This window comes from Lepus europaeus, chromosome 12, assembly GCF_033115175.1.
Source record: "Lepus europaeus isolate LE1 chromosome 12, mLepTim1.pri, whole genome shotgun sequence".
In the NCBI taxonomy this organism is placed as follows: domain Eukaryota; kingdom Metazoa; phylum Chordata; class Mammalia; order Lagomorpha; family Leporidae; genus Lepus; species Lepus europaeus.
In genome coordinates this window covers 57,696,061-57,720,312 of record NC_084838.1, presented here as the reverse complement: position 1 = coordinate 57,720,312, position 24,252 = coordinate 57,696,061, and the positions used below count along the sequence as shown (strand labels likewise).

General features: G+C 42.6%; 1 protein-coding gene across 7 annotated transcripts in view; it reads left to right on the top strand.

Moving 5' to 3' along the window:
- The window catches only part of LOC133771829 (endophilin-A1), a 717,118-nt gene that overhangs the window by 467,622 nt on the left and 225,244 nt on the right, over positions 1-24,252 (top strand). The window contains exon 1 of one of the 7 annotated variants that reach the window (XM_062208172.1): positions 16,538-16,622. The exons of the other annotated variants lie outside the window; for them this stretch is intronic. Coding sequence (XP_062064156.1) covers positions 16,578-16,622 — 45 coding nt within the window. The 5' untranslated portion in view covers positions 16,538-16,577. Of the gene's footprint in view, positions 1-16,537; positions 16,623-24,252 lie in introns of those variants that run through there. 7 annotated transcript variants of the gene reach the window in all.

The following is a 24,252-nucleotide window of genomic DNA, read 5'->3' as shown; positions in this document are numbered from 1 at the left end:
ATGTCCTGTGGGAGAGGACTGGATCTTTTTTGTGTTTACTACAAGTATTTGTAAAGCATGGCTACATGCTCTCTGAGAACTCAATACATATTTATCGACACTGATGATAAGAAATAGATTAAAGTGTATGTTCTCCAGTTACCATCTAGTCTAGGAGATGTTTTTTTTTTTTTTTTTTGTATTGGCCCCTCTTGGAACAGATCCATGTATCCCACAATATGAGAGCTCTGTGGAAATAAAAATTTTTTTTTTGTAACAACTTGCTGTCATGTTGGGAATTCTGTCATTGTGTTTTGTTCTTCCAAGATACTCTTTGCTTTACTTCGATATTTCTTATTCATAATGCTGTTTTACAGCCTCGTTTTTCACTCTTGATATATATATATATATATATATATCTCAGTGGAATATATATATATATCAGTGGAACCATATCTGTTTCTCCCGAGAATGGACAAGTGGCATGCATTATATACATCATCTGGCGGGAAGCCCTCCAAAATGTTTAACACTCTCCAGTTGCCCAGACTCGTGGTTTTCCTCCTGTTTCTAGATAATGCCTTCTTAAAAGGAAACACCTGTTTGGAGATGTAAAAATAAGACTTAAAATAAACAAAAGGGCATTTTTCAATTTTTTCTTGGCTGGGAGTGGGTTGGACAATGTGACGTATTCCTCTGAGTCTGACCCATTAGCTATTTTTCAACAACATAATGGGTTGAGAACCAATGCCCACCAAACCAATGTGGACATTTTGGGTCACAATGGAGCCTACTCAGGGGTCAATTATTGTAATGATATTATTAATTATATGAGCCAATCTTTATGTAGTTTTCCTTCATAATTATATTTTGCCTAATGAATGTCAATTTAATATTTTCTCCTGTTTAGCTTGGTGCCCTCAGTGACTTCTTGGAATTATTTCTATTCATAAAATTGTATTAAAATGATCCTGGAGTGTCTTTGCCCTCAGATGTCTGAAATAACCAGATGAAAATCCTGAAAGTAAAATGATTAGCTGATTATTCTTAAGAACATCCATGTGAAATGCTAAACAAACTGTTAGCAAATCTAATATACACAAAAAACACATACACAATATGGCCAAAGTTTTATTTCCCATGAATGCATTGTTATGTAGATATTTTAAAATCAATGAACCCCAGAATAAAGGATAAAAAACATTTGATTATTTCACTAGATGAAGCTTAAGTATTTGATGAAATCCAATCATGTGGATGACAAACTCTTAGCAAATTAGTAAAGGATGGGGGGTTTCTTAAATAGAATAAAAAGTCCTTACAAAACAGCATAAACAAACCAAGCACCTAATGAGGAAAGCTTTTCCAGACATTGGAAAACAAAAAGGAGGCCTGCTGTTACCACTTGCTACTCAACATTGCAGTCAAAACTCAGTCAGTGAAGTACATCCAGGAAAATAAAAGATTGGAAAGGGAGAAATAATGGCCATTCATACACCACATGTTTAGCTACCATGTTTGTGTCCATAAAAAATCCAAAAGAATATTCAGATTTGCTACAGTCATTGATAAATGAATTTATCAAGATCATCATACAAATGCTTGGTATTAAAAACTCAATTTTATTTTTATATACTGGCTTAACAATTAAATAAGGAAAACTCAAACATTCCTAGGAATATAGCTAACAAAAGATAAAGCAGAATGGAGGGTAAAAAATAAAGGAGAAAGTAAAATACAGAGTCAGAGTGAAAGGTCTAAGATACAATAATTACAATTATATAATCCACATAATATAATTAATATGTATTTAAATAATTAAATATGCAATTATAATACATAATAAAACACATAATTTTATATATGCTTATATAAATGCAGTTTCAGCGATTGGCATAAGTAATAGTAGGATGGATAATGGATAAGAAATTTCTAACACTTTTGAGAAAACATCAAGGCAAGAAGAAGAAATCTTACAAATTACTAATAAGATAAATAAAAGAAATTCACATCTATAGACATCATGGTTAAACTGCTGAGAACAAATGACAGAGAAGAGTATAAAAGTAGACAGGCAGTAGAATGAAAAAGGAGTAGCCATTACCCTCAAATCATGAAAATTACGGCTGGTATTGTAGAGCAGTGGGGTAAGTTGCCACTTATGATGCTGTCGCATCAGAGTGCCAGTTTGAATACAACATGCTCCTCTTTCTTTCTTTCTTTCTTTCTTTCTTTCTTTCTTTCTTTCTTTCTTCCTTTTTTTTTTACAGGCAGAGTGGACAGTGAGAGAGAGAGACAGAGAGAAAGGTCTTCCTTTGCTGTTGGTTCACTCTCCAGTGGCTGGCCGCGGCCGGCGCACCGCGCTGATCCGAAGCCAGGAGCCAGGTGCTTCTCTTGGTCTCCCATAGGGTGCAGGGCCCAAGCACTTGGGCCATCCTCCATTGCACTCCCGGGCCACAGCAGAGAGCTGGCCTGGAAGAGGGGCAACCGGGACAGAATCCGGCGCCCCGCCCAGGACTAGCACCTGGTGTGCTGGCGCTGCTAGGCGGAGGATTAGCCTGTTGAGCCACGGCGCCGGCCAAACATGCTCCATTTCTGATCCAGATTCCTGGTAATGCACCTGGGAAAGTGCAGATAATGGCCCAAGTACCTAGGACCCTGCCACCCACATAAGAGAGGCCTGCATGGAGTTCCTGGCCTCTGGCTTTCACTTGGCCCAGCCCTTGCCGCTGCAGTCATCTGGGGATTGAGCAAGTGGATGGCAGATCTCTCTGTCTCTGTTCCTCCCCCTCTTTCTTTCACTCTGCTTTTCAAGTAAATACATCTTTAAAGAAAATTAGACTGTGAGCTGGTTTTGAGAAATAATGGGAGCCAGAATAAATGGGAAAATGTAAAGTACTAAAAAAAAATCCAAAAACAAAGCCTGCCCACCTAAAATTCTTTTTTCATCCTTAAAGAATGCAATTGAAATGAAGAAATTTTCAGATGAACAAAAACAGAGGCTTTATCACCAGCACACCTAATCTTACAGAAATAACAAAGAGTATTTTTTAGGCAGAATAAAAATATTCCAGATGGCAGGTGGGCGAAGCAGGAAGAAAGAAAGGATGGTAGAAAGGGAAATGTAGGAATACATTTCAAAGGACAATGATAAATGCGCCTAATACTCATGGAGTTAAAGACTCTAGAGTCCTAGCATTATCTAAGGCAAGGCAAGAAGATCAATAAACATCATATCATAATAAGTTAAGAATGTGTGTTGTAAACTCAAAAGTAACCAATAAAAAAATAGAAAATGGTTTATAATTTTGGATCTAACTGTAGAGAAAATGGAATAATAAACACTAAGTCAATCCAAAACAAGTTAAAGAAAGGAGGGAAAATGAAAATAAATCAAGTAGAGCAAATAGAAAATGTAGAGTAAGAGTATAATTTCGAATCCAAGTATGTCAGTAATTATATTAACTGCAAACAGACTAAATGCTTCAATCAAAGGAAAAATATCTCAGAATGATAAAGAGATTGTATGAGTTATATAAGACCCACCTAAAACATAAGGACATGGAAATGTTAAATGCAAACATTAACAAAAAAATGTAAACACATTAGAGAACATTTCTCAAAGTTCAGCATATACTGGCACTGGAAGTGAATCTCAGCAAGTGTCCAAAGATTGAAACCCCACAGAGTATGTTCTTGACCCTCCCCACTGACCATACTAAGAACCCCAAGAATGGTTTAAGTGGTTCAGGCCAAGTGTTATTTGTACAAAAGAAATAGGGATCCTCCCTAGATAAGCTACTCAATAAAGGTAATTGTGTCTCACATGAATGAAAGCTGATTTGCATGGCCAGCAGCAGGAGGGGGAAGGGAAGGAAGGGGAGCCCAGGGAAGACAAGGCAAAGAGAATGTGCTGACCCTCTAGGCTGTGATGTTGGGGACAGAAATGACCATAGTGCGAGTGGAGTGCGTGTAGCTCTTCTGTACCTGGCTAGTCAGATTTTTTTGCCTGATTTTTCCCAATCCTCTCTACTAGGTGCTCCATTTTTGCTAGTTTAGTGCCAATGCCTTTGTGGTGTAGAATCAGGCACTGTGCACAGACACACAAACTGGATTCTGGGGAAGACAAAAGATCAGAGGCAGAAAGAAAAGAACAGTAAAATGAGACAACAGGCTGTGTGGTGAGCTTTAGTTGGAGTTGAGACTAGAGAGGAAGCAGTTTCGGGGAAGCAACTGATGCCCATCTAGGAGATCACTGTAAGTGTTAGAGGCAACCACGTTGCCACAAAGTGGCAAATCCACTTTGGACTTGCCTTTGAACTAGTTCTGTTGGGCCTGGAGTTCATGCCCCAGCCTCTATGCTCTCCTGTTTCAACAGGAGAGAGCCAGGAGCTTTCTGGATTGTCCAAGGCTATAGGGTTATAGGTCTGTCTGGGGGAATTTTTAGTCAAGTGTTGCCACTCATAACTGTAGCTGAAATGTCAAGGAAAAACAGAAAAACGGGATTACATTTTTTTATAAGCATTGTCACTGGCCAGCTCTTGGGTGAGTAATGAGTATGTTGACTATTGCTATGTTGAATGCTTAGTATGTGCTGATTTTGACTTTGTCCAAAGACTTTCCGATTTATTCTTAAGTATTACATTTTTGAATATCTGAATAATAGAATTCTCTAAGTACAAGTCTTTATCTTAGGATCTTTTCTTTATAAAATTTTCTCAGTAAACCAAACCTTTGTTATATGTAAATTAGCAATGGATCTGGAATCAGCATGACACAATAGTGCAATCATATAAAAGTCAGAGCTATGCAAATAATTTTGTTGGAATATTAGTTTTTTAAAAGATTTATTTTATTTATTTGAAAAACAGAGTTACAAAGAGAGAGGTAGAGCCAGAGAGAGAGGGAGAGAGAGGTCTTCCATTCCATTGGTTCACTCCCCAAATAACCACAACTGCCACAGGAGCTAGGAGCTTCTTCCGAGTCTCCCACATGGGTGCAGGGGCCCAATTAGTTGGGCCATGTTCTACTGCTTTCTCAGGCCCCAGCAAAGAGCTGGATTGGAATTGGAGGAGCCAAGACTTGAACCGGCGCCGATATGGGATGCTGGCACTGCAGGCTGGGGCTTTAACCCACTGTGCCGTTACACCAGCCCCCAGGATATCACTTTAAGCATAAGATGAGGTATCATATTCATACATTATCTTTTACTTGATTATATAATGCCAATTTTAAAGAATGTAGATACTAACAGGAATATCAACAGGATAAAAAATCATGCATAACTTAAGGATAAAAAATCATGCATAACACAAAGATAACCATTATTTGGAGCAGTGTTCAGCCTAATGTTAAAGACACCTACATCTCAAAAAAGAGTGCCTGGGTTTGATTCCCAGTTCCGGATCCTGACTTCAGCTTCCCATTCATGCAGACCCTGGGAGTCAGCATTGGTGGCTGAAGTAAATGTGTTCCTGCCAGCCACATAGGAGACTTTGATTGAGTTCCTGACTCCTGGACTTGGCCCTGGCCCTTTCAGGCATTCGGGAAGTAAATCAGCAGATGGGAACTCTCTCTCTTTCTGTCACTCTCTGTTTCTTTCTGCATCTTAAATAAATAAGTAATTAACTTAAAAATAATCATTAGTCATATTTTAAATATTTCCAGATATTTTTATCTATGTCAATGCATACATATATTATTATTGGATTGGAATTATAGAAGCTTTTCACAATTATATACAGTTACTGTCAATTAACATGCTCAGAAAAATTTCAGGTACTAAGAAATGTTTTTCACAAGCTTAACTTATAATGGCTATATTGTATTTCTTCAAAGGAGCATGTCATAATTTATTTAAACCTTCCTTAATGTTGGCTTTTACACTGTTTTCATATATCATATCAAGCCGTGATCACTAAACTGATGTAACAATTTTCACCTGAATTACTATTTTTGCAACTTTACTGAGCTCCAATTCCCATACCACACGGTTCACCCATATATTGTGTACAATTCAATGGCACATAATTCGGTGTTGTGCATTGTTCACCACAATCCACTTAGGATCGTTTTCATTACTCCCTCTCCCCACAACCCCAATTCCTTCATCTCCCAGGCACCAGGCAACCACTAATCTGTTTTCTGTCTCTACAGATATACCCATTGGGACACTGTATATAAACGGAGTGTTGTTGTGATAGGCTTAATTCATTTAGCATAATGCATTCAAAGGTGATCCATGTAGTATTTAGTAATATTCCATTTCTTTTATTGCAAAATAATAATACCTGTTCCACTATACCACATATTATAAATCCATTAATTGGCTGATGGATATTTGGGTTACTTTACCTTTTTTGCTATTCTGAATAGTGCTGGTATGAACATTTGTATAAATCAGTGTGGACACGTTTTCATTTCTCTTGGGTATACCAGTATACTTCAAACAGTTCATGGAAAATGGAATTCAAACATAAGTTTAGGAATCAGTGTTTAGTCTAGCGACTCAGATGTGTGTGTCCCATGTTGGGCTGGGGTATATGAGTTCCATTTCTGACTTTAGCAACTGACTCCAGCTCCCTGCTAATGCAGAGGCTAAGGAGCAGCAGGTGATGGCACAAACAGTTGGATTCCTACCACCCACATGGGAGACATGGATTGTGTTCCTGATTCTTGGTTGTGGCCCCAGACCTAAGCCCAAGCCAATTCACAGCTGTTGCAAGCATTTAGGGAGTTAAATAGCAGGTGCAAATCTTTTATACGTTTCAAATAAATAACAATTTTTAAAAAGGTAAGTTTATTTTGGTGTAAAACATTTTGAAATCCATACACAATTATTTCATAATAAACATTTTTAATGATTTTTAAGATCCTTTGTATATATTGCTTCAAATTTTTGTAATGAAAATATCTTTTAATTTTATTTTCCATGATGATTTTGAAGTACCTGCATATAACTAGGAGTGGAAATATTGAATCAGATGGTAACCCTTGTTTAAACAAGGAGAGGTCAGGTTGTTGTTTCAAAGTGGCTGCACCCTTTTATTTTCCCACCATAAAGGGATGAAAGTTTCAATCTCCCTGTATCCTCACCAACATGTATTATTTTCTTTGTTTTAAGCTTTTATTTAATGAATATAAATTTCCAAAGTACAGCTTATGGATTACAATGGTTCCCCCCCCCCCCCATAACTTCCCTCCCACCCACAACCCTCCCCTTTCCCGCTCTCTCTCCCCTTCCATTCACATCAAGATTCATTTTCAGTTCTCTTTATATACAGAAAATCAGTTGAGTATATATAAAGTAAAGATTTCAACAGTTTGCCCTCACATAGCAACACAAAGTGAAAAATACTGTTGGAGTACTAGTTATAGCATTAAATCACAGTGTACAGCACATTAATGACAGAGATCCTACATGATATTTTTTTTAAAAAATTGATTAATTTTCTATGTAATTTCCAATTTAACACCAGGTTGTTTTTTTTTTTTCCCCATTTTCAATTATCTTTATATACAGGAGATCGATTCAGTATATACTAAGTAAAGATTTCATCAGTTTGCACCCACACAGAAACACAAAGTGTAAAAATACTGTTTCAGTACTAGTTATAGCATTACTTCACATTGGACAACCCATTAAGGACAGATCCCACATGGGACGTAAGTACACAGTGACTCTTGATGTTGATTTAACAATTTAACACTCTTGTTTATGGCGTCAGTAATCTCTTTTTTTTTAAGTTATAATATTCTTTTTGGTTGTGAAGTGTCATCTCGTTTTGGTTTTGATTTGTGTTTCCTTGTTAGCTAATTGCCTGAATTGTTCTATTTAACCAGACAGCCTTTTTTTGGCTATAAAATTAATGAATTGAAGGTTTAATTTTTAGACATTGATAATGGAGTGCCAAATTGCTGTTCAACAATTGTATGAAATTTCCCCTGCCTAGAACTTATGTAGAACATTGGTTCCATAAAATCCTAATCAAAATAAGTATTTAAATCTTTGGTAATTTAATGCAACTGATACTATTTTATTTCTTATTTTTTAAAGATTTTATTTATTTATTTGAGAAGCAGAGTTACAGAGAGGAGAGATAGAAAGGTCTTCCCTCAGCTGGTTCACTCCCCAAATGGCCACAACAGCCAGAGCTGAGCTGGTCTGAGCCCGGGGCCAGGAGCTTACATTCATTTTGAATAATTTTTTGTTAGATAAGGAACATTCTTGCATAAATTACCACTATAAAATATTTTGAGAAAATATAATATTTAAGAGTCCCTGTGATAACCAAAGTATCATTTTCAAAGTACTATTACCACTATAAAATATTTTGAGAAAATATAATATTTGAGTCCCTGTGATAACCAAAGTATCATTTTCAAAGTACTAAAAGGGATTTAGAAAATTTAAAAATTTATGTATTTGATTGGTAAAGTGATGAAAAATATCAAGCAAAGATTAAATGAGATAGAATACTTAGATTATGTGCAACATATTAACATTTCTCACTGAATCTGATTGCAAATTAAATTATGTTCAACAAAATGCAGGGAATTAGAAGTGATCTTTATTTGGGGTTGATCCATTTTATTTAGTTTCGTAGCCCTTTGGTTGCATTTATGGAAATTACTGAGTTTTTTCTTTACATGGTCCAGTATCAATTTCTGGGCATTTACTTATATTTAAAATAGTTTGAAATCTGGGTCTAAGGACTCTATGACTTTTGGTTTGCAAAATCCTGAAACAGAAATCAATAAAGTGTGATGTGCATCTTTGAGCTAATAGTGCTTACCAAGGGCTGAGTGTGAGAGAGGGGCAGATACTAAGTTACTACCTCCATTTTTTCCTGGGCTGTTTAATGCATAAAGATCAGAACCACTCAGGAGTGGACTGCCAACATCTCCATGTTTTCTTTAGAAAGATATGTGAACCCAAAGAGCTTTCTCAAAATTATGGAGTAGGTTTGAATTCATAGTGTTCTGAATTTAGGTTCTATCTTTTCGATTTAATGAGTTTCCCCTTCTACCTAGAGTTGATTGGTTCATGTTGCTAAAGCCAGAGGAGGTATGCAGTGATGTCGGGTGGATGACAGACATTATGTTCTTTTCTTTAAATTGTGTGTTTAAATGGTTGGACATTGATCCAGCCAACAGGAGCAAGATACTCTGTTGAAATGCTCCACATTTGGAATGGAGAAGAAAGGTCCCAGAAAATGTCCCAAGTTAATGTATGGAAACACCACGGGCTGGGAGGAACATACTGTGAAAGGAGTGATTTACCCCTCCTGTAGCTTTTCCTCAGAAGTGGCATTACATAAGGAAATCTGCCAAGTGTCTCTGTGTTGCTGTCATTGGGAAGGTGATTTAAGAATCTAAACAATGAGAAGTACAGATGTGACTTGGTTTATGATGGGGTGATTTTCTGACAAACATATCATAAATTGGGAAAATTGAAAATTGGAAATTTTTTAATACTTCTACACTATGGAACGTCATCACTCAGTAAACATAGTACCCTGTATGTTGGTTGTTTGCCCTCTGATGGTGTGGCTGACTGGTGGCTGTGGCTGCTGCCACCGCCTAGCATCCTGAGAGAGAATTGTGCCATATTACTAGCCCAGGGGAAGGCCAAAATTCACATGTGAAGTGCAACTTCCACTGAGTGCACACTGTATTTGCACCATGGCAAAGTTAACCCATTATAAGCTAGGAACCATCTGCACTCTCAACAGGAGTCCTGATTCGGGCTCCAATTATAGACTGAATTGTATATCTAAGAAAATTAATCTCCCAGTACCTCGGAATGCAACCTTAGTAGGAAATGGAGCCGCTGTATGCCCAGTTAGTAAATTGGCCTGAGATCATCCTAGAATAGGATGGATCCTTATGAAAGTGAAATGTAGGCACACAGTGAGTAGAAGGCCTTGGAAAGACAGGCAGAGATTGCAGAGATGCCTCTATGACCCAAGGGATGCCAAAAGTGGCTGGCTGACACCAGCAGCTACAGGGAGAGAGGGGACAGATTTTCCTCCAGAGTTCCAGAAGGAACCAGCTCTGTGGGCATCTTGAGTTCAGACTTCACACCTGTAGAACTGTGAGAGAATTAATTTCTGTCCCAGTTTGTGATAATTTGTGACAGCAGCCCTTGCAAAGTAACACTGGCCCACAAATTTCTAGCCAAACTACTTAATAATTGTGTCTCAATTTCTTTACTGGTGGAATAGATAGAATACTACCAGCTCCTAGTAAGTCTACAGTAGGTTTCCATGTTTAGCTGCCTTGGGTTTCTGGCCTGAAGCTCCTACCCAATCCTTCTCCATAGTACCAGCACAGCTTGGACTCCACTCTTAACACTGTAAGGAACCTCAGGTTCACCAGGATGGCTTGTTAAACACAGACTGTGTAACCACACTCTGAGTTGCTCGTGGAGCAGCGCTGGGGTTTGGCTTTAATAATTTGTTCCTCTAGCATGTATTGAGGACATGTGGAGTCCTGGAAGGCTAGGCATCATGTGCAGATCACCATAAATCACATCACAATGGACCTCAACTACCCTGCTCTCCGCTACCCACCCCCCCAACCCCGTAACATCTGAAAGTCTTTTGCTATCTTATTGGCTACAGGTTCTTTGGCCATCTTCATTCTGAATTTGGAAGTGATTTTCTTGTATGCTTCAAGCTTGGACTTGAATGTTTACCTTATCATTCTGTCTTGATTTTCCCTGAATCGTGGGATTTGTGATCTGATCTGAAATGAATCTCGGGATCCTTTCTCTCATCTCCCTGACAAAGACTTTGTACCATGAAACCCACCCCATGGGTAACATGTTCACCATATTACTTATTAGGTGCTGTTGGTTCACTCCCCAAATGTTTGCTACGGTCGGTGCTACGCCAATCCGAAGCCAGGAACCAGGTGCTTCCTCCTGGTCTCCCATGCAGGTACAGGGCCCAAGTACTTGGGCCATCCTCCACTGCACTCCCGGGCCACAGCAGAGAGCTGGACTGGAAGAGGAGTAACCGGGACTAGAACCCAGTGCCCATATGGGATGCTGCAGGCATGAGATTTACCAAGTGAGCCACGGCGCCGGCCCCAGTTTTATTCTTGTAGGTGGCTGTGGCATTTCTTCCCCTCGGTAATACATCTTCAGAGTTAAGGGCATCTTACCAATTGCCATCCAAAGTTGCCCAATTCAACCCAACTGTATTCATAGGGAACTAAAAATATTTCCGAAATCTGTGTTCTGAGGAATTCCCTACTTGAGAAACTTCCTGTGACTGGAACTTGAGAGGAAATGGATGTTCCTGAGAGGGTGGGGTTTCAGTGTTAACTAAATGACTGAAATGTGGTTTGAAAATGGGGCTTTGTATTCGATGTGTTGTGCTGAAGTCAGCTTCATATGTCGTGGTCCAGAGAAAACACAAACTGAGCATATTTTAAAAAACAACAACAACCGCGGCGGCCATTGGAGGGTGAACCAACGGCAAAAGGAAGACCTTTCTCTCTGTCTCTCTCTCACTGTCCACTCTGCCTGTCAAAAAAAAAAAAAAAAAAAACAACCAATCTAATAATTGTTTTAAAAGGCCAAAATAAAAAGCCCCAAACCAATCCAAGATAAATGAACTACTTACATTGTCTATCCTTCACCCTATTTTAAAATATAATTTCATCTTTCCAAAAAGGTAGCAAAATAGAATCAACATATTATTATTATTTTCATATATACTTGTGGGGATGATAATGACAGGATGTGGGATAGTTGTACTTTGAATTCTTGGTTTGCTGACAGGTTTATGCCAAGCTAAACTAGCTCTCCTTTCTTGCCTGGATTTTCTGTAGTTGAGAGAATACATTTTGAGATGATAGAGTAAAATGTATGCTATGACTAAGGAACAGGTGTCCTCTGCATGGCTGATTAGATACCACAATAGCGACAGAACTTGGCCTCCTTAACATAACTCTTTAACCAGCAGCCTAGCCAGATCCTAGGTTCAGCGTTAGTAACATGTCTTCAGCATCTCCAGTGATAATGTCCATCCAAGAACAGAATAAGGAAACCAATGGGAGCCTGCACTGTGGTGCAGCGGGTTAACACCCTGGCCTAAAGCGCATATGGGCATCAGTTTGAGTCCCAGTTGCTCCGCTTCTGATCCAGCTCTCTGCCATGGCCTGGGAAAGCAGTAGAAGATGGCCCAAGTCCTGGGGCCCCCGCTCCCACGTGGGAGACCCGGAGGAAGTTCCTGGCTACTGGCTAAGGATTGATGCAGCTCCGGCCGTTGTGGCCATTTGGCGAGTGAGCCATTGGATGGAAGACCTCTCTCTCTCTCTCTGCCTCTCCTTTCTCTGTGTAACTCTGACTTTCAAATAATAAAGAAATAAAGAAGCCAATGGTAAAAAATACTCTAATAATTTGCCCTTAATTAAGGTTATTGTCATTTGGGGAGAGAACACAGTTCTCCCATAGTCCAGTTGGTTGCCACATGATCACAAGCATTCAGCTGCCAATTCCCAGAAGCTAGGGAGGGTCAGGCTCAGGCAACCTGGCACATACTGGTCAACAGATCAGAAGGTTCGTTTGTAAATCAGAAGGTCAGTGTCTCACAGGTAGAACTGACACTTGCTAAAAGACTATATTCTTCGTCATTCAATCTGTCCATCTTTGAGAATGAAGCATAATGCAGTGCTTAGCAGGAGCTATTAGTTGATAAGATGTCTGCATTTTGGTTGCCAGCCTAACAAGACATGGAAGAGATTAGAATAGTATTGTGTGAGGGGAAAGGGATGTATTCCTTGGTGCTTGTTGGTTGCAAACAATGGCAGGGATATTGCCTGACTGAAACAAGGGGGAATTTATGGGAAGTATTTGGAAACTCTCAGAATTGATGGAACCCTATAAACCCAGGCTTGGAAACAGCTAGATGACAGCAACCATAACCCTTGAACAATCTGCTCTGATGAAGAGTCCAGCCCATTTCAATCTTCCTGACCCTCTGCTGGACCTAGCTTTTAAATTCCATCAGGCTTTTGAAATTTCAGTTATCCCATAACAAGTGAGTGCCTATATTGTCTGCTAACAGTTATAAAAATGAAAATAAGACTACACTCATAGAGGAAAGAATCTAAGACTATGGATGAATGTCTATAATATATTTTAGTATATTATACTAAAGTTCATAGCAGAAGTGCATAGTCAGGGCTCTCAGGCTCCAAAAATGAAGAAAGGGCATGAAGTTAAAAGGATGGGGAAAGACTTCCAAGGAAAGGTCCTGGAGATGGACACTGGAGATGGCAGATCTTTTGCTAGAAAAGTTGGGAGTGTTTGATTTGTGAACTCTAGTCTCTAACCATGAGGCGTGTAAAATGGGACCTCAAACTCTCAAAACTTTGAACATTTGACTGAATCCCGAATTAAACAAAGCAAGTACCTACATTTCCCTGGCTCTTCTTTTACCAATTTAGAAGGCTTATGATGCTAAACTTCAAAGAAACTACCTTGAAAGAAAGAACTACTTTAGAGCTTTGAATCCTTTGAAACCACTGTTAACTCTCCCATTTATCCCCTTCATCTCATCTAAATCCAGTATTTCTACTGAAGCCAAAATGTATGCCTATAGAGGCCTTTGAGAGTTACCTTTGAAGAGATTTGTTGAGCTCCTCCTATTAGCAGACATCACAGTAAAAGGCACTGGAGGTAGGTGGTGCGGTCCATACCAAGATGTGTGTTGACTAGACTTTGAACCCAAAGAATATCCAGACCAGTAATTCAGAAAACACTTCTTCTAGACATTTATTATACCCTGAGTTCAGAGGACCAAATGCACCCGACACTGAAAAAGTCCAAATATAGGTGCCCTCATCCATTGCAGAGATCTGCAGCAGAGGCTCTCTGGCGAAATACAGACTCACAATGCAGAGAAAGGGGAATCAAAGGTCAATGAGGAAGAGCATTGTTTGCAAAAGGTTGTTGTAATTCAGCATACTTCCCTATAGTCTCCTGAGATAAAATCAATGTAAAACAGCAAATAGCCTTACATCTGCTCAGGAAAGTCCCAATTAAACGAAACCCCCATGCAGCACCACCTCACTAATTGGGCAGCAAATTCATGGTCAGCAGTAATTCCATCACATCATTTATGCACTACTTCTCCTTGCATTATGCCACAGCGTCTAGCAAACACCAGACCTCTAGTTTGCACAAAGCTGCTGGATCGCTGGCACCTTTCAGAGGGTCACTTCTTCCAAGGGGGCAGAGGAGAAATCGCAGCCTTCATCTTTCATCCCTTTAGCCCTGTTGCCACTCCTCTGGCTACCGTCCCGACTTCATGAAATACAGCAAAGCAAAGGCACGAAATCCCAGCTCTGTATTTTACAAGTGACTAAACAGAGGCAATGGAAGGAAGTGACTTATGCATCCTCACTTTTTCTACTGCAGCCTCTGGCTTCAATTCAGAGTCTCCTGTCAGTGTTAATAAATAAAGATCTTCATGAATGAAGTGAAAAATACATCTTTCACTGAATCTGTGTTCCTACCATGTTAGGTCTAATGTTCAACAGCCTTCACCAGTAGCCCTGTGTTAATACTTGAATGGTGTAAGACCCACACACTTGTTCTGGAATGAGTAGCACTTAACATATTTTGTACCTTTGCATTCTGCACAGAGCTGGGCCCTGGGCCCTGGGCAGAGCTAGAAGCACCTTTCCAGAGATGAGAAATCAAAGAAAAGACTTTCTTTCTTTTCCTGCTTTCCATGTCTGTCACCTGCCACACACACCCCCAAAACTTGTCCCAGGGTCTCCATATGACCAGAGGGGGTTTGGAAAATGCAGCTCTACCGCGTGTTACGAGGCATGTGAACATCAGCGAGGACTAGCATGCTGGAGAGCTGCTATCTTTCATCCACTTCTATTTGCAGACTGATCACAAGTGTATGTGCTTTTTTAAGTTTTTAAAGATTTGTTTATTTATTTGACAGGCAGAGTAACAGAAAGAGCGACATGGGCACACACACACACACCACACACACACACGGAGAGAGATCTGGCTCACTCCAAGTGGAAGCCAGGAACCAGGAACTACCTGGGTCTCCCACAAGTACTTGGGCCATCATCTGGCACTAGCAGGAACTGGATTAGAAGTGAATAGCCATTACGTGAACCAGGCACCCCGATATGGGATGAGGGAGTTTCCAGCTGTGGCTTAACTCACTGTGCCACATGCCTTCCCCTCTATGTGCTTTTACTGCTCCAGTGTCCACTGCTCACCGCTTAACTCTGCCTCTATGTGTTTTTCTTCATATTTTCAAAAAAGGAGCATGACTGGGAGCCCAGCACTGGACAGGATCCTCTTGCATCAGTGTTCACGCTGAGGGGGAGCAGCCGTGGCTAGAGGGTGGGAGTCCCCTCAGGCTGCAGGTGGACCAAGGGTAGGTATTTCCGGAACTCCCCTTCTGTGACGCTATCGCTGTCTCTCTATTCCTCCCTGGCAGTTTCTCTCATCTTGGCTTCTGTCACTCCGATTTCTCTTCCTCATCACTTTGGTGCCCATATGGGGACAGCATTCCATTTCTTTCCCATGAGTTTCTTAAGTCCTGGAAGAACCAGCCGAAGTGGCTCATTAACCAGAATATGAAAACATCTAGTCCTGCTCTGTTCCCAGGTCACCCGATCCCAACAGCTGTATTTACTTTGTTGCACATATAGTATCAGTATCACATTTTTACACATTATGTGATGATTACTTTAGATTGGAAATCCTACCATAACCACTACCCCAAAACTCCCTAAACGCCAACGTCATTTTCGGGCTTGTTCCTTTCTGTAGAGGAGTAAATGGTATTGCTGCAACAGCACCTCAGTTCAATTCTACCCACCTGTCCAGCTTTAACGTTTCTTTTTTCAAGCTGTTAAATTTGATCAGACCGGGAGAGGGAAAAGCGCTGGTAGCTTTCCCTAAGGTGAAGCAAGTTCCAGGGATATTGAAACCAGGGCAGAGAAATGTGTTCTGTGGCCAACCAAGCGGGGCAAGGCACAGGAGGCGCAGTGACTAATTCATTATCCCAGATGGAAGGTCATTCCTCCCGTTCAGGCTGCAGAGAGAGGGCAGGCTCAAAGGGCAAGCGTGCCGTCCGCAGGCAGCGCCGCTGCGGTACCTGGAAGCCTTGCAAGCCACCTGAGCCCTGCGGCGCCCGGGCTGCCGAGCCGCAGCGAGCCGTCTGCAGCCTGTGGGGCCGAGACCGACCGCCCCGGGGCGGGAAGGTGCCCTCAGCACTTTGACCAGGGAGCACCTGCCGCGGGGTCGCACGCCACGGGCGCCCAGGTACGGCGCCCCGCAGCACCTGTCCAGCCAGCCGCGCGCCCGGGGCGGGGCTTCCCGCGTCCCCTTTAAGAGGCCGCATCACCCGCCCCTGACGTCAGGGTGTTTCTCCGCACGAGCCCGCGTCCCGCTCTGCTCCGCGCCCCCGCGCCCACAGCCCCAGCGGCGGCACGACAAGCGGCGGCCTGGAGAGCGCGCCGCCCGGCTCGGCCCTCGGCTCCCGCTCGGCCGCCGCTCGCTTCCCGCACTCGCAGCCTCCCGCGTCGGCGCGTCCCCCCGCACCATGTCGGTGGCCGGGCTTAAGAAGCAATTCCACAAAGCCACGCAGGTAAGGCGCGTGACAGGTGCGGCGCGGAGCAGTGCCGGGCGGCGCCTGGAGGGGCGCGCTCGCCAGGCTGCAGCGTGGGGACCCCAGCCCAGCGCTCTGCCCCTGCGGCGCGCTCCGCGCTCCTGCTCCGCCCGCCGCGGTGGCCGCGGGCATCCCCGGGCGGGAACCCGCCCTTCGCTCCGCGCCCGTGGCTCGGTGCGCCTCTGCGGGCGCCCGCGGCTCCCCGGCGTCCCGCCTGGTCTCCCTGCTCGCCGCCCCCGCACCGCCGAAGCGCCAGCGCTGCGGGGAGGAGAGCGCGGCGGCTGCCCCGCGGCGCGCAGGTGCCCGGGCGGTGCGGCGGGAGATTATGTAAAGTCGCCTCTCTCCCCCGGTGACCTTGCGGTGTGGGTGCGCCGGGCTGTCCCGGGGTGTGCTGGCCCGAGCGGGGCCCCGCAGTGGGGATGGCTGCGGAGGTGCCCGCCTCGGCGCTCCCCTCCGTGCCCCTGCGGTCTCCGAACCCCTCCTCCCCGGGCTGTCTCCGCTCCCAAGCAGTGGGCACCTGGGGACTGCCTTCAAGCAAGCACCTGCATTAACTTTTCCCTGGAGAACTCTTTCGTGAAACTTCCTTGAGGTCGTGGCTTGACCTGCGGTCTGCCGCGTCTTTACATTTTAACCAAGGGTTTTGCCTGTCATCCAAATTGTTAGCAACTTAAAAGCGTTCTGTATGTTTGAAGTATTTTTTTTTGCTGAGCCTTCACATTTTGGGAGATCAATAAGTTGTGATTAAAATAGAGTCGATTTCGATTCTAATAATTTAAATTTCATTGGGCTCATTTGAGCTTTACAAGGGGAAATATCAGTGAATACATAGGATGTGACCTATTTCTTATATAATATGTGGAATTATTATTTTTTAATTTTTCTGAAATAGGTTAGCATTTAGAGCATCTTTAGGGAAAGACTGTTGACTTAGCTTTCAGTGTTCTTCATCATTTAACCACACATAGCTTTCTGCATGTTAAATATAATTCATGGTGAGTTTTCTGATAATTTCTCAGAAGTGGTGAGATTTTGCCAGGCTATGGCAGTCACAGCTGTGCTCTAAACCATGTCCAGAAAAAAGGGGGGTCGTGCTTTACAGATTCTTGGTGGAGTTAGGGTGACAGATGCAGTGTGGACTTCTTCTGTGTGTTTTCATGCAGGTGCGTCATCTCTATCCCATAGACTTGCCTGGATAGAATTCATTAAATCTGTTCGTTTAGGAAATTAAGATAACCAGATCATTTCAGGAACAGTACTCCGTACTGTAATTATTTTTGCTATTCCAATTGGAGCTTTCTGAGGCCTCTCTGCCAAAAATGTGTTAAAGTATAAAATGCACTGTTTGGGAGTTCAAAAAAACTTTCTACCTCGAGTGCCTTCAGGTTTAAGGAACCAGCTCTGGGCTGCACACTGAGTTTTGTAGCAGGATTTGTTTGGTATTATGAAACTGTTTTATTTCAGATGCTGTCCCTTCCCTAAAGCAGACCTCAGCATCAAATTTACCTGCACCACATCCTTTTTCTCACTTTGATTCTGAAGACTTCCCTTGCAAAGCTTGGTGCCCTAAAAAGCAGTTAGGAGTCTTGGCTTTGGGGTGGGAAGGGATGAGATTTGAATCCTCCTCTGCTGTCTCTGACCTTGAGCGAGTTATTTAATTCTTGAATCTATCCTTGCCAAAATGAGGTTAATATCCATTTTTCTGGGTTCAAATGAGGATATGTGAGTTTCCAGAATACAGGTAAGAAGTGTTCCATAAATGACAGCTATTAACATCAAGGGTGATTTCATGAGTATGAATATTATCTCTTTTGTTAGTAATAATGGGATATGGGAGAATTACTGAGGCTAGAGATTTTAGCTTTGCTAACTTACAAAGTCATCAAACAATTCCACTTCAGCTGATCCTGAAGTCCTGTGTAGCTCAAAACTATGAAATCAAACCATGGAATTGTGGTGTGGAAGAGCTTCTTCCGTGGTTGGAGGAGGAGTGCTTGTGATGAGATGGCCCTTTCTCACCTTGAGTCTATGCAGAACCACTTAGTTGTGTTCTTTTTCCTGAAAAGCCTTTCATTTTAAAGGGGGAAAACCCACAGTCTGATCCATAACTGAATGACGGACACTCAGTCTTCTGTCTGTGTATGTGCATTTTGGAGTGGTACGCGTAAAGCTGTGTGGTTTGGGCAGTAGTCATGTCCAAATTCTGGAGCCATTTTTCCCAGACAGGTTCATGAACTGGACCTTATCTACAGAGGAAGCTTTAGACCTACAATCATCTTCTCTTTAGAATTGACATATGCAAATTGAGGGCAAAGACCGTTGGTGTTTATACAACTGATTTGAAATTTCTGACATTGTTATGTCACAGCTATTGCATTATATTAGAACTGATGGTTTCTTTCTAGTTGCTCAGAGTTATCTTCAGTATCTGTGCTATTTAGAGGTGAAGATATGCTTTTTCCAAATAAAATTTACTAGAAAGAAAATCTTTTTAGGATGAGAATATTTTAAAATAGCAAAGATTGGCCAGCTTATTTTAAAATTGATTTGAGAGCCAGAGGGATAGACACACACACTCCCATTTGCTGGTTCATTCCCTAAACGCCTGCAGTGGCCAGGGCTGAGGCAGGCCAAATCCAGGAGCCAACAGCTCTGTCTAGGTCTCCCACATAGGCAGCAGGAACCCAGTTACTTGAGCCATCACTGCTGCCTAGCTGGGTCTGCACCAGCAGGAAGCCGGAGACAGGAGCCAGGGCTAAGTACCAAACTCCAGTACTCTGATGTCAGACCCTGGGATCTTCTCCACAATGGCTAACTGCCCACCCTGAGCCTCTTGTTTTAATGTATTTTATTACTTAATTTCTCATAGAGATATGATGTACTATGGAATTAGAGTAAATAAGATACTCTTTGCTTTCTCTGAAAAATAGGGCAAATGAGCTCTATTGCTTTACTTCAAGTAAGTTTTATTGAAATTGCAATTTCATTTTATCAACAGCAGTATCAGTTTCTTTCACTTGTTTTAAACTGGCAGTAGCTTAGGTTAAAAAACTAGGTCAAGATCCAGTTAACGTGCTGCTTTTTAAAACCTGCACTTTTTTCCTTCAGGTCAGTGTTTTATGCATTTAATAAACCTCGGCTTTATAGCAGTAGGCGAAAGACTGTTAAACTGTGTGCTAGAGCTTCTGTAACAGGACCATGCAAGGAGTGGGTTAAAGCAGAGTGCTTTGTCTCAAGCTTCTAGCAACAGAGACCCTGGAAGTCTGACGTCCGAATGTCAGTAGGGCTCTGTTCCCTGTGAAGGCACTAGGTGGGTTGTGTCCCAGGCCTCTCTCGTGCCATCTGGTGCTTTGCTTTGTAGGCAGTCTTTGGCCTTCCTTGACTTGCAGGTATGTTGTCTTGATCTCGTCTCCGTGTTCGCATCCTCCCCGTGTGTGTATCTGTCCAGAGTTCCCAGTCCTATAAGCACACCAGGTCATACAGCATTGGAGGAGCTTTACTGCATCTCTAGTAGTTACATGTGCAATGCCACTATTTACAAATAAAGTCCCATTTTGAGGTTTGAGGAGTTAGGACTTTAATATGTTGATTTTGGGGGCATACAATTCAACCTGTAATCATTGTTTACAAAAAAAAAGGGCTCACCATAGTATTTTTTAAATGTGATATTTGATTCAGCATTTAAAAGGGGAGTTCAGGCAGTGATATTTAAATTTCTATTGAAATTGAATGAGAAGTGCTTTCTTTTTTTTAATGAGCTTGGTAGGGATATTGCTACGCTCTGGACTTGTCCACCCAGAATTCATATGTAGAAATCTAATTGCTAATGAGATAGTTTTAAGAAGTGGGGTGTTAGGAGGTGATTAAGACCTTGGAGCCCTTAAGCAAATGTTGCAGGAAGCATGTGCGTACACACACACACACACCCGCCTCCTGGCAAGCAAGGCTTTGGCAGCAAGGTGCTGTCTTTGAAGCAGAGAGCAGCCTTCACCACATCAGAAATCTGCTGGTGCCTTGAACTTGGACTTCCAGCCTCCAGAACGGTGAGGAATGCATTTCTATTTTTTAGAAAAGATGTATTTATTTGAAAGCCACAGTTAGAGAGAGGGAGGGAAAGAAATCTTTCATCCCCTGGTTCACTCCCCAGATAGCCGCAATGGCCAGGGCTGGGTCAGGCTGAAGCCAGGAGCCAGGAGCTTCTTCCAGGTTTCCTACATGGGTGCAGGGACCCAAGGACTTGGGCTGTCTTCCACTGCATTAATAGGGAGCTGTATGGGAACTGTAGCAGGCAGGACTACAACAGGAGCCCATATGGGATACCAGCATTGCAGGTGGTGGCTTTATCCACTACTCTAGAACACCAGCCCCTAAATTTCTATTTTTTTACTGAAACGTGATTTTAAGGTTTTATTTATTTATTTGAGAGGTAGAATTACAGAGAGAAGGGGAGACACAGAAAAAGGTCTTCCATCTGCTGGTTCACTCCCCAAATGGCTGCAATGGCCTGAGTTGTGCCGAGCCAAAGCCAGGAACCTGGAGCGTATTCTGGTTCTTCCATACAGGTGCAGGGGCCCAGTCACTTGGGCCATCCTCCGCTGCTTTCTGAGGGCATAGCAGAGAGCTGGATCAGAAGAGGAACAGCGAGGACACGAACCGGCGTCCATCATATGGGATGCTGGTGCTGCAGGCGGAGGCTTAGCCTAAGCCCCAGTGCTGGCCCCTAAATTTCTATTCTTTGTGAGTTACCCTGTATAAGGAGTTGTGTTGTAGTAGGCTGAACGGACTAAGACAGAAATACATACAGCCACTGGGTTAGTCTCTTTTCTGTGGCAATCACAGAATACCCAAGACTGGGTCATTTACAAAGAAAATGGGTTTATATTGTCTCCGGTTTCTGGAGGCTGAGAAATCCAGGATTGGTGGCCGTGGCTTATGAGGGCCACCTGCTGCTTCAGCTGGTGATGGGAAACAGAAGCGCCAAGCGTGTGGAGCGAGCTTGCTTGATACCACCTGCTGCCCTGGTAAGGAACACGGTACCTTGAGAATGAGAACTCCCACGGAGAGGCATTGATCCTTTCAGGAGGGCTCTCTCTCCTGTGAGGCACACACCTCCCAGCCATGTCACTGCGAACTGAGATCTTAGCACTTCAAGTGCTGGGGGACGCAATCAAATCGTAGCACTTGTGATACAATATGCAGTGATCCAATTCATAGGGCAGACTGTCTGTTGTGATACAGTCTGGTACGTACTTATCGTCACACTTGGACTCTTCAACTGGGAACATTAAGTTCCAGTGGCGTTCTGTGCCTTTCTGTCTTCACTGACTTCTTCATGCTTTCATGGCATTACAAATGCTGCGTTTTAGGTAGAGGCTTTGCTCAGGAGAATGTTACATAAACCCCTTCATGCTTTGTTGACTTAGGAGATTTTAAACTTAGTACAGCTTTAGAGAAGTGCATAATTAGTTATCCCTTTATCTGAGGGAAGTTTTTAGTTCCTTAACTGCCTGCTGGAAGCAATAACAATCTCTACCGCCTTTAGAATCTCCACTGTAGCTTCTTATTCAATACAGATCTCCCTCCTATACTGGTACCTTGGTCAGGTTTGTAGCCTGTGGTCTGTCTATAAAAGGCTGCAAAGGGTCCTGCATATTTTCTCAAATTGTACGCCACATTTTCTGTGTGCATTTTCCTGAGATGGAGTCTATCATCAGATTCTTAAAGGGATTCTTAATCCCTGCCCACACTCCCCTGTGCAATAAATTGATCCTGCCATTGGAGACAAGGGTGTCTGTCTTTCTGTCTTTCCCTCCTGCTTTCCTTCCTAAGGCAAAGAGACAGATCTCCCAATCTGCTGGTTCACTCTCCCAACAGCCAGGGATGGGCCAGATTGAAGCCAGGGGCCCAAAACTCATCTTGGGTCTCAGATATGGCTGCCAGGGACCCAGACACTTGCGCCATTACCTGCTCTGCCCCAGGGAGGGCGTTATTAGGAAGCAGAGCCAGGACTCCAGTTCTGGCACTGTGGTAGGGGATGTCTTACCCAGTGAACCAAACACCTGCCCTGAGGTTCTTCTTGATTAAAGTGACACAGTTATGTTTTTGCAAGTTTGAAAAAAGTGATTCTTTATCATTTTAAATTGAGTTTCTGTGGATTTTGGTTTTAATCTACCTGGAAAATTTTAAAGTATCTCCCAAATTAATTAGAGGCGCCACTGAAAATGGCAAGACTTGATTGGAAAATTGTAACTGGAGGACGGATGTCATGGGAGGGAGGGAGGAGTTAATATTCCAGGAAGGGACTGTGACTTGCAAAGCAGATTCCATTCTGCCCAGCCTCCTGTGTGGCCCTGGGAGTCCCTGGGCCTCAGGCAACCCTAAGGCTTTCTTTACCATGGTAACTTGAGATGGAGAGAAGATAAGTCCCACAGACAAGTGAAGTAGGAAACTTCTGCAGGGCAGTGGCACTTAAGAACTGCCTCAGTGTTCAAAGTGGGTGCCTGATGAAGCAGTCTTTCCAAATCAAGGCCAGATAGGCAAGATCCTTGGTAGTAAGCATTCAGTGCATCTCCTTGGCATCGCTCATTTCCGTATTGTTATTTTAGTCCTTTGTACCCTTGTTCCGTTTCTTTATGTGATGGTCAGGAAAGGCCACAAGAGGCACAGGAAAGGCTCAGGAAAACAAATTTGGGCTCAGATGTTTGGTCAGTGGTGAAGATACTGGTTAAGTGGTTCAGTGGTTAATATAGTAGTTAAGATGCCCGCGTCCCACATCAGAGTGCCTGGGTTCAGGTCTCGGCTTCACTCCTGATTTCAGCGTCCTGTTAATGTGCACCCTAGGTGCTAGCAGATGATGGCTCAAGTTCTTCAGTTCCTGCCACCCACGGAGAGGCCCTGGTCTACCCCAGGTGATAGCTGGCCCTTTAGAATGAGCAAGTAGATAGGTGATCTCTGTCTCTCCGTCTCTGTCTTTCAGATAAATACTGTGTGATTATGAGGCCCTGTCAAGTTTTCTTGTATACTGTCAGCAGAATATTTTATATGATACTAAGTTGCCAGCTGATGTCTAATGCATAAGGGAATCACTACTGTTTATGAAGCTTTACACTTAGCACACGTAGCACTTTTCCTGTTTTTCTTTTCATTTTTACAATGACATACTTTCAATTTTCTTTATAATCACAAACTTAACCCTCCACTAAATAAAGGATTCAGCAAGTAGTAAGTACTTTCACTGTTCCTTCACAGTATAAACAAGGGCTATAATCAGTGATCAGATCTCAAAATGTCAGTTTGTCTCATATACAATTTTTTTTTGTACTTTGTATATGTTTCTTTTAATGAAAATTGAACCTTCACTGTAGATGCTAATTGGAGCAGTTTTATAATGCTAAGAAGTATGTCAGTATCAAGGTATAATGCTTAATAGTTGCATAGAGCAGCTAGTCTCTTGTTCTTTTATAATACTACGTTTGAGAGGCATAGAAGGAGAGAAATTTACCATCTACTGATTCATACCCCAGATGCCTGTGATGTCAAGAACTGTGTGGAGCTGAAGCTGGGAACCAGGAACTCAATCCAGGCCATTCATGTGGGTGGTGGGAACCTAACT